The sequence below is a fragment of the Silene latifolia genome, chromosome Y (assembly GCF_048544455.1).
Source record: "Silene latifolia isolate original U9 population chromosome Y, ASM4854445v1, whole genome shotgun sequence".
NCBI classification, from domain to species: Eukaryota; Viridiplantae; Streptophyta; class Magnoliopsida; order Caryophyllales; family Caryophyllaceae; genus Silene; species Silene latifolia.
Genome location: NC_133538.1, coordinates 18882061 through 18892901, shown reverse-complemented (window position 1 = coordinate 18892901; position 10841 = coordinate 18882061). Strand labels below are relative to the sequence as shown.

The following is a 10841-nucleotide window of genomic DNA, read 5'->3' as shown; positions in this document are numbered from 1 at the left end:
AGTTGTTGAGCAGGTATGAGTCGAGTTACATGGGATAGCTGGGATGTGCCACCGTCTGATGATAGAGTCTTCCGCTGTAGCATGATAGTTTCTTAAACATTTCATTTAGTTGAGTAAACAGTTGGTTTTTAGAACATGTAACCGTATTTTGGTATTTGGTTTTGGATTGTATCTTATTCACTAAAGTTATACTATTTAAATATTGTTTCGTTATTGTCTTATGATTATCATTGCCTCGGGCAACCGAAATGGTAGCATCTTTATACCTGAGTGGTCCTGGTAAGGCACTTGGAGTATGGGGGTGTTACAACATGATGCTGCACCTTCATTGTGTCAGTATGAGAGCCTAGTAAATCTTGATAATATGCCAAAAAAGCCTGTTGTATTGCATCACCAGTGGTACAAACATTACAATTCATATCTTAAATCTGCATTACCTTATTCAACATCACTCTCTTCTTGATAACTTGATGAAAGTAGGAAGTGTTGAGGTCCCCTGCAATTGACCATTGAATTTTGGCTTTCTGAGAGAGGAAGCTATCCCTGGCCACAATAAGGTCTTTTAGTTCATTTGCCAAGTCATATTCCTGCTGAATCAGGTCCAAATCCCCTGGATGCTCAACCAACTCCTTCTGAATTTGTTGCAGTACAGTACCAGCAATGCTAGTGCCGTTTTCAATATCTGAAAAACAATTTGTATTTAGATTCTTGAGAACTGGTTTGAGAGCCTTCAGTTTTTTCACCACATTGAACATTTTAGTCCCTTTATAAGACTGTTTCCACACACCATCAACACTGATAGCAAAATGCTCAGAAGCTCCCTACATATTAAAATACTTAAAAGATTTTCTCCCATTAAACTCTACTCTCCTATCAACAATTGTGCAGGGGCAATGATCAAACATACCCTCAGGATGGAAATGGGCCACATAATCTCCATAATGACTCAACCACTCAGGGTTACCCATTGCCCTATCCAATATACTATAAACTCTCTCAGTAGGTGCCTGCTTGTTAGACCAGGTAAATAGTGCCCCAGTAGCCTTGATATCCTCCATTTCACATAAAGAAACACATTTCTGGAAGTGTTCCATCTCAGCATCTGTAGTATTACCCCCCTAACCTTTCAATGGGAGATAAAACAGTGTTAAAATCTCCTACCCACAACCAAGGCATAGTCCAAGTAGAAGCTGTCTCTTTCAAAAACTTCCAAAGAATAGTTCTCTCCTTCAGGTCATTAAAGGCATAGATCATAGTCAATAAGAAATTCTTGTTGTCCATTTTAGACTGAACTACCATATGGATATACTGTGAACCATAATTCAGGAACTGCACATCAAAACAAGTAGGATTCCAAAGTAACCAAATCCTCCCCCCTTTATGCCAACTGCAGTTGGTAGAAATACTCCATCCATCACAAATTGTAGTTGTCTTATTCAGTAAATTACTAGGCTTTAGTTTTGTTTCTAAAAGACCAAAAAGACCTACACCATTATTATGCATGAACCACTTAACAATCTTCTGTTTATTCAGGTCATTGAGACCCACGACATTCCAAAAACCAATACTATGCATGATTAACTTGATTAGGAGGGTCCTTACCACTGTTCTCTACCCTGACCCTAGGTGTAGCAGAACTATTCAGTGCATCCAGGAAATTAAAGTATACTGACTAAACTTACCAGAGAGCCTTACTCCCACCATATTCTTCTGCCTACTGACCCACATAATTTGTTTTGCTGGTGTAGCTTTCACAGTAGGGGTGGATCTCACCATAGATAATAGGGGGAACACTTCAGGAGTAAGAGCAGGAGGGGGCTCAGTAGTCTCAGCAGGTTGAGCTTTCTGAACAAGCCTCCAAATTTGTTTAGGTTTAGGCTTAGGTTGCTGCACTTTCCTCTTGGGTTTGGGTTTCCTACACTGAGACATGTCATGCCCTATCCCATTACAACTAGTACATGAAATAGGGTTCCACTCATACTCCACATCAACAGTAATCATCTGCCCAGACTCATCCAGAAACCTAACTTTATCAATAAGCTTTTGATTAAAAGGCACCTCAACCATGACTCTTGCATAACTCAAACGAATCTTATCAGTAGTAGCATCATCCATACGAATAAAATTTCCGACCAAACCAGCTATCTTAGGCAAACAAGCCCCCCAAAATCTCAGGGGTATACCAGATAATTTTGCCCAGACTGGAACAATATCCACTTTCTCCTTAATCAACTTAGTTTCAGGAAACCAGGGACGGATAACCACATGCTTATTATCAAACATGTAATACCCTGAGTTTAATAAAGCTTCCCCATTCTCAAACTTTGTAAAATGTAAAAGGAAAATCCCATTGTCTAAAAATGAAACTCTGTCAATCCCAAATTGTTTCCAAATACGATACACAAAGTTCTCAATAATCTCAGCAGGAGGGTTAGCACCCAAAATATAGCAAAAAACAGTGTTGTTCCAAAAGGCTACCTCTTGTTTAACATCCTCATGTGTGAATTGCAGTAAATCTGAGAGCTCTTCCTCCTCTGAAATAGTTCCCATGACTGGGACACACTTTCCATGCTGTTTCATCATCCACCCTTCATTGAGTTGTTCAGGAGCACCTTCACTAAGATTCAGTATCGGGATTCCATTAATCTCACTAACAGACCACGTTTTACCAATATCCATAGATGAAGGGCCCTGAAAGGTAACATCTTTAGACTTGTTTTGAGTATTATTTTGAGCAGAATGACGTATTATTGAATGTTTAACAGGTGTTGTGGTTTTTGAAGAACTCATTAATGGCGAAAAACGGCTTTGAGTAACCTTAACTGCCGTCATCCTCACAAAATTTTAGGTTAAAATTGCAGAGCTTTTCTCTCTCATCATTTTCTCTCTTTTGAAATCTTTTCAAATATATATCAAATGAAGACCATATTTGATATATATTTGGATTTTTTTAAAAAAATCAGGAAATAGGTCTGATTAAGGCTTGATAAAATAACAAAATAAGGAATTAGGTCTTATAAGTAGGTTAAGATGTATATATTAATATTTTAATCAGGAACTAGGTCTAAGTAGGTCTGTAGGAAAGACTGATAAACATGGTCTAAGGGCAATAACAATAAAGGTTTGTCGACGGTGTTCATCCTTCATTCTAGAAGTTTGTTTATATGATATCGTTGGAAATCGAAAAAAAAAAAAATTACATATTACTCCGTAGTATACATGTTTGCTCGAGGACTTGGACATATTTATATGACGGATAGTTGACAGCGAGTCCCATAATTGAGGATAGAGTTGGCACTTCGGGCTCGGCACGGTGGGCGGCACGGCCAGGCACGGCAGCTGGCTCGAGCCCGGCCCGGCCCGGTGGCAGAATCGAGGTGGCACGAGCACGGCCCGTCCGTGCTAGCACCGGGCTCCGACTCCAGATAGTGGATTTCATCGTGCCCAGGCACGGCCAGGCACGACACGCACCAGGCACGGCGGGCCTGGCACGGCACGACCCGGTGGTGGCACGATGGTGACCTGGTTCTGCGTCACGTGCCACCAAAACACCATCATCTCTCTCGATCTCTCCAACAAAAACCTTACCGGAACATTTTCACTTGACATCGGCTTCTTAAAGACCTTGTAAACCTCACAGTCGCCGCCAACTCATTTTCTGGCAAGATTCTGGTGACTCTCTTTCCTCGCCATCGTTTGGTGGGCGGTTGGTAGCAGGTTGTTTCGATATAAAGGAGAGGTAGATGGTGATTGGTGAGGGTTGTTGGGTCACGTGTGTGAGGAAGAGAGCAGGTGAGGAATTGAGGATGAAGGGTATTTTAGGCTAAAAGAGTACCATTGAATACAAAATGTACTAAAAATCATACAATTATTATAAAAAAAAATTTCTTAAAAATAAAATAAAAAATAAAATAAAGGGGAATAACACGATGGGTCGGCCCATGAACAAGGCACGGCCAGCCCATGGGCCAGGCACGACCCAGCACGAAAATAATTGTGCCATGGGCGGGCCGCGGGTGGGTTTGGGAAGTGCGGGCCAAGCACGGCACGGTGGGCCCAATTACCGTGCCTGGGCCGGGCCATTTTTGGGGCGTGGCACGGTGGACCGGCACGCGGGCCGGCCTTGCACGGCCCACTGCCTTCTCTAATTGAGGACCTTGAAAAAGTGTGTATTGTTATGCAGGAGTTTAAGTAGAGACTTGAGAGGTGGTGGATAGGGAGTTGTGTCATAGAACAAATTTATAAAGAGGTTTGTTTATTACTAGTGTTCTTATATCCGTAGTGCACATGAAAGCGGTGAATTGTTTTCATTCTAGTTTTGGACCACGATTGAAAACTCTTATGGGTGGTAAAAGGTTGTTTTACCATTGGTCTTTTTTAAGATGGATATATTCGTCTTATATTTTTATGGGTGGTAAAGGGTTGATTTATAATTGGTCTCTTTTAAGACGGATATATTCGTCTTAAGAGTAAAATTAGTCAAATAAATGTCCGTCTAACATTGTGTTACATGTTCTCAAATGGTGTGAAAAGAAGAAAATTTGTTGATTGTATGCTACTCTAAAACTGATCACATCATATCCATACTTCTTTAAAAATCCCAAACATCCATATCCATATCCATACTTCTTTAAAAATCCCAAACTCCCTTATCAGAGTAATGTAAATAACACTTTTCAATTCCCGACCATTTTGCCCTTCTCTATTTTTCCTCTTTATTTGCGTGTCACTCTCTCTTTGCTTCTACAACATTCACCTCTCTTTCATACTGTTCCTTTTTCCTGCTTGACTGCATGCCTAAATCGTCCCATTTAGTCCACCTATTCTCCGTCTTACTCTCTCTCACACTCATTTCCCTTTATGTAAATCCCCATTTTCTTTTTAGTTGGTTTTGTTTTGAAGTGGTTGCTGAACGGAGGTCAGAGATCGGAGATAGGCGGTATGTTGTCTCTTTTTGCTTTTTAATTTTGTTTTCATTACTATCATGGCCTTTTGATTTGGGTATCGACATTTTCAATGCGTATATCATCTCTTTCTTTGCGTTGATGGTGTTGATATTTAGCTATTTTTTTAGAAGTTTGATCAATTAATTTTTGATGATATAGGTATGATCTTCAGTCGGTTGAATTGATTATCTAGGTTTTTACGAATTTGTTTGGTGAGATGAAGTCGAGGATTTAAGGACTATAATTTTGGCGCCTCCGATTACAACTTGAGTCAGGTTCCGATGATGGTCTTTGATACCCTCAATGGTCGTTCTTGTTCTTTGGTTTTCAAGATTTTGGTCATTATCGTCACCAGGTAATTAATTCTTTTACTTTTAAGTTGCATGTCATTCGTCAATTATGCATTCCCTTTAATTTGCATTGATTTTCAACGGTACTTGGGTGCAACTGTTTATAAAATGATGCCTACTATGTGTATGCCCCTTTCTATACACTACCGACTTGCTTTCGCTTAGAATTCCACCAAATTGGATAAACGTTTTGCTTTTCCCTATGAATCATCGTGACTACTTATGTGTTAATTCCTGACTATAAGGCAAAACATATGACATGATTTTACACTTTTACTACGCAGTATTAACAATATCATTTTGCCTAACGAAATACATTTTGTTGTGACTCAGGAGTTGCGTTAATATAATTTTACTTCGCTTTACCTGCTTGTCCAGTATCGACTCTTGGTGTTGTTTTAGACATGGTTACAGACAGGTGGGCCTCTTCCATAGTTTTTTTTATCTTCATTTGATACTACCTCGTGGATGCTAAGACGTAATGTACTCTCTTTCTATTATTTTTGTTGTTGAGCAAGAGCTTATTAACTCAAAAAATGTGCGTCGATCTTGTTGCTGAAGATGTTGATTAATTCAAATGATAGTTCGACATCCTCAGTCACATGTTGCTAATCCTGTCTGTTTTTAATAACAAGTTCTCGAGCTACTGAATACATTGACCATTACAGGACCATCACCGCGTGTCATTTAGTGTTGTTGTCTCAAATATACAAGTAGGTTGAGATTTGTTTGCATTTCTTATTGTTGTATTTTTCAATGCATTGACATGTATAATTGTATATAATGATTTTGTGATCAATTACATGCAGTCTGGCTTCAATTTTCTTATCATTCCTTGCCTTGGATATGACTAGCTATTGGTTTCAAATGTACAAGTATTGATGTTCATCTATTAAACATCACTTCGATCACACCCTTTCCTTAATTTTGAAATATATTATTCTCTTCTTGTCAAAGTACTTTTTTTTATCGGGGAAGGCTACCCATAAAGATGTGAAAGACAGTTCAAATTAGCTTTTCATAGCATATTTTGGAAACCGAATGTTTACGACATTCTATTATGTCTCATGTGAGATACTGAGACTTTCTTATGTTAGACAGCTTATGAAGTTTTAATGCTCATATTTGCTGTATAATCAATGTTCCAAATTCTCAGATCATAATTCTCTTCCTTCTGGTAAAGAGTCAAAGTGAAAATGTCATTGATGTGAGATTGGTTTTCATAACTCATCAAACTCCACTTGTATCTTAAGATTAGAAAAAAACGGTACCCTTCTTAAAAAAAACACTGCTTATTATGGCACATGGTTTTCTTTTCTGCAGGTTGTTATTTCTTCAGCAAGAGAAAGTTTGTCGCTCTTTAGTTTAGAAGCTTTAGTTCAATTTGGATGGGCGATTCCGAAATCAATCAATATCATTCAGGTACGAGTTCTCGTTATTTTTCATTTTATCTACTTATGTTGGCATTGTCATATAAGCTTTGACTATAGAGTTTGCTGAAGTCATAGCTCATAAAGTTCCTGTTATTGGATATTGTAGTTTGATGATTAGTGAATACCATGATTCGGTATTGATTAAGTACCGGGCAAGGTTTACATGGTACTTCCTCCGTTCTTATATGATGTACCCATTTGTTGAGTATATGAGTGGAGTATTTTAATAAAATGGGTACATCATATGAGAATGGAGGAAATATTATTTTACGGCATACAAAGATTGACACTTTCAGTGAAATTAGATATTTGAGACATAAGTTAAAATTGTCAAAATTTATACTGCTATATATTTTGTATACCAATCTCTTTTGCTGCTTTTGCCGTGCAGCCCTCCCTTTTTGTGTTTTTTGGGAGTGACGGACTGGTAAGCATTGAGTACGGATTTCATTCTCATATCCTTAATTGTTAAGTCGGACATGGGTTCATGATCCCAAAAAGCGAAGAGTCGAAATAGCACGAATTCGAGTCTTTTCTGGATATGGGCTCATGAGCTTTGGTTTCTTACTGAACTCCAAGCTTTACAAGTGCATAGGCACAAAATCATTGAGCAGGAGCTCAAGAAGGTGCAGTAGCAGGAGATCCCTATATAAGGAACAATCCGAGGTTGTTAAACAATCTAAGATCCAAATATTAAAGGATTTGGAAAGTACTAAGAGACTAATTGAAGATCTAAAGCTTAATCTTGAAAGAGCACAGACCTAAGAGCATCAGGTAAAACATGATTTCGAGCTTAAAGGCAGAAGATGAATCCGAGAAGAAAGCCGAAGAAGTTGTCTTTGCATCTAAGAAGGCTGAGAAGACTGTAGAGAAGTTAACAATAGAGTTCATCTCAGGCAAGGAATCTTTAGAATCGCCCATGCCGCACACTTGGAGCGGAGAGGATCGTAGAATTTTAGCCGCTATGGCGAAGAAGCTAGATAGTTTTACTTGAGATAAAGATTTGAAGCAGGCGGAAGAGGATCTGGCCAATCTAAATATGCAAATTGAAACAGCTAAGGATCTGAAATTGAAGCTAAATGCAGCATCTAAGTTGCTTGCTGGATTAAAAGTTGGGCTGCCAGATTATATGGAGTTAAAAATTCTCCAGGAAATGAAAGGTAATGGTTCCGAAGCACCTGTTTTCTTTTTTCTTATTTAGAAAAAAAATTCCTACATTTTAAAGACAATTTTCCCCACCGCCACATTTAAGCATTTAATCAGTAAGCACATTTTTAACAGGGCAAAATGAGCATAGAAACACCTAAGAAATTTACCCACGGCCACATTTACGTATTAGTTGTCCAAAAATGGTTCACAATCTGATGTTGACGTTGCTCTGAAAGTTCTGAATTTCGCAATATATCATAAGCACTTGACAGACATGGAAGACCATGATCAAGAGAGGGAGAGGGAGAGAATGATGTCAAGTTGGCAATAACAGCGAACGTGTGCGCCGTACTTTATGTGACAACAATAGCTCAGCTGATGATGGAACGACAACTGAATGGTATGTCACTTTGATGATGGTCCAAATACTTCTCCATCATATTTACCTCTGTATTAGACATCTTGATTTAGTTCAGATTTATTGACGGAAAAAAAAAACACCACTATCGTCGCTCGAGTTTAATGCTTTATGTCACGCACATACACTCATATATCTGCAATTTAGTTTATTGAATGCATTAGTGAAAATTCTACTGTATATTATGTGTTTCTCCTCCTTTCACTGGTGGATGATTGGACCTAAACACAATTAGAAGCGTCTAACATGTTACGTGCCCAGGTGTCAATCTCAGCTATATATGAAAAAAATTTCATTATTTGGCTCAAAATGAAATGTTATAGTGACATACCATGAATGAGTTCAGTTATCAAACACGAGAGGTAATATGAAGATGATAGTAACATAGTTGATGGATTGCGCTTTGTCGCCATGGAGCGCCTCACACCTTTTAAAACTAAAATGGGGAGGTCAGGGAGGGTAGAGGTGCATTTGTCTAAGATGTGGAGGTAGGGGTTACAGAGAGGTTGACGAGGGAGAATGGTCAGCCGGCTGGTTAGGATTTTATGAAGGGGATGGCGGATGGGAGAGCTAGGGTGGCTGTTTGTGATGGAATAGATATGATGTTGCCTTTTTGGTAATTGGGTAGGTTAATTATAAGGTTAAGTACCAGTGGCTAATGAATTTCATTCTGGGGCTGAATCCAAGGTTTAGTAATGACATTTTTTTTGTATCGAACAACTCAGAAATTTCTACATAAAATTGATTTGATAACACGTTTTATAATACAAGAGGAATATAGAATAATATCAAACGTGGGTAACAGGGCTACCCATTTAGGGTCCCAGCTAAGTCTTATTGATGATATTAGGGTCTCAGCTAGATTGTCTGTGTAGTTTGGTAGGGGATGAGTTTCTATGTGTTGCGGATTTTTCGTCAAGCGTTTTGATATTGGCGGAGTTGGATTTAATTTAATACACTAACCCCCTTGCTATTTGCCAAATAAAATAGGTTATTACGGTTATATGAAGTTGTGAGCACGGTTCTCGGTGGTTGTTAGGTTAGTTATTACACATTTTTGGCTAGATTCATTCTTTTCTCTTGAAGTATATTGGTAGTCTTGTATTGTTGGACTGGTTTTCTAATGGGAACTCTGAATTTAGCTGAAAAAATTTCTAATAGGAAGGTGATTTTTCATGATTTAATCTGTGGAACATGGGAGAAGAGAGACTGAGCAGAAAGACGTGTGCAAACGGTGTCATTCTTAATTTAAACCTGTTAGACACTGTATGTGTTGATTTTATAGGCGGTCACTTAAGAGTTTCATGGGATGATGAATAAGTTTAAACGAGCATGCTTAAGTATCTCATTCACTTCCCAGTTGAACCTTTAAATTTCCTATTTGTTTTCTATGTTTACAACACAACCTCTATTTGCTTTTGGGGGATGGGTGGTCAGTTTACGATGGAGGAAATGGAAGGGGAAAGTCAGGGTAGTGGGGTGTGAGGAGAGTTGTGTTGCTCCGACACGGCAGGTCAGTGGCGTGTCGCGTGTCGAACACGACACGGTGGCCGACATGACACGTGACACATGTCTGACACGTCCTTGACAGACACGACACTGACACGGATGAGAAGGCAACTTACATGGCGATTAGGTTAAAGACTTCACTGAAATATGACCACTATGAAGCTTAGATCTGGGCTTGATGTAGCAAAGGAATGAGGTTTGCAGGGGGTAGGGAGAAGAAGAGGAGCATTCATTTATTTTTAGTTTAATGTGAAAGATGAAGTGTGGGAGGAGAAGAAGAGCATTCATTTATTTTTAATTTTATGTGGAAGATGAAGTGTGGAAGAAGAAGTGTGAACAGGTGTGCACCGGAGAAAAAGAAAGAAAAGTTGAGATTTTTTATTATTATAGTTTAGTTCACAGTTTTCAAAGATACTTTAATTCCCCATATACAAGTTGTGTAAACATTAAACCACCCCCACAGCATTTTTACTTTGAAATTTGAACACAAATTAATTTATTTTTATTTTCAAACAAACTTTATGTTTTTTATTTTATTTTTATTTTCTTTATAAAAAAAGTTGTAGGATTAGAAACAAATTTTTCCGTGTCGTGTTGTGTCTATTATGTTGGTCAAGACACAGTGTTGACCGTGTCGGCGTGTCCTAAAAATTCAGGAATTTCGTGTCGGACACGCCGACTCGTGTCGGACACCGACACGTGTCGGCGTGTCTGAGTAACACAGGAGGAGAGCAATACGTGAGGGTCATGTTGAACACTCTTTCAGTTATATTAAGAGGAGATTTCTGCAAATGCTGTTCATTTCTGACGATGCAAGAGTCGTTATTTTTTAACATAGAGGTGGCGCTTCACACATCCTACTTTTACATTTTATAGACAGAAACCATTAAGACATAAGGGAAGTGAATGAGATATGAACAAGTAGTCCTTGTTACATGACTTTTACATTTTTAATATATTATTATTTATTCATTAAATTTCAGGAACCCATTTATTCTTCGTCACCCTATTCTGTTAAGCAAAATAACCAAGTGAA

General features: G+C 38.5%; 1 protein-coding gene and 1 pseudogene across 1 annotated transcript; one reads left to right on the top strand and one right to left on the bottom strand.

Moving 5' to 3' along the window:
• Positions 1–422: 422 nt before the first annotated feature.
• LOC141627682 (uncharacterized) lies at positions 423–1094 on the bottom strand. Its single transcript, XM_074440910.1, has 2 exons — positions 867–1094; positions 423–821 (listed from the first exon to the last, which is right to left on the bottom strand). The coding sequence occupies exons 1-2, from the start codon at positions 1092–1094 to the stop codon at positions 423–425; spliced, it is 627 nt and encodes a 208-aa protein (XP_074297011.1).
• Positions 1095–5249: 4155 nt separating this feature from the next.
• On the top strand, positions 5250–7723 carry LOC141627681 (CDP-diacylglycerol--inositol 3-phosphatidyltransferase 1-like; annotated as a pseudogene).
• Positions 7724–10841: the final 3118 nt, after the last annotated feature.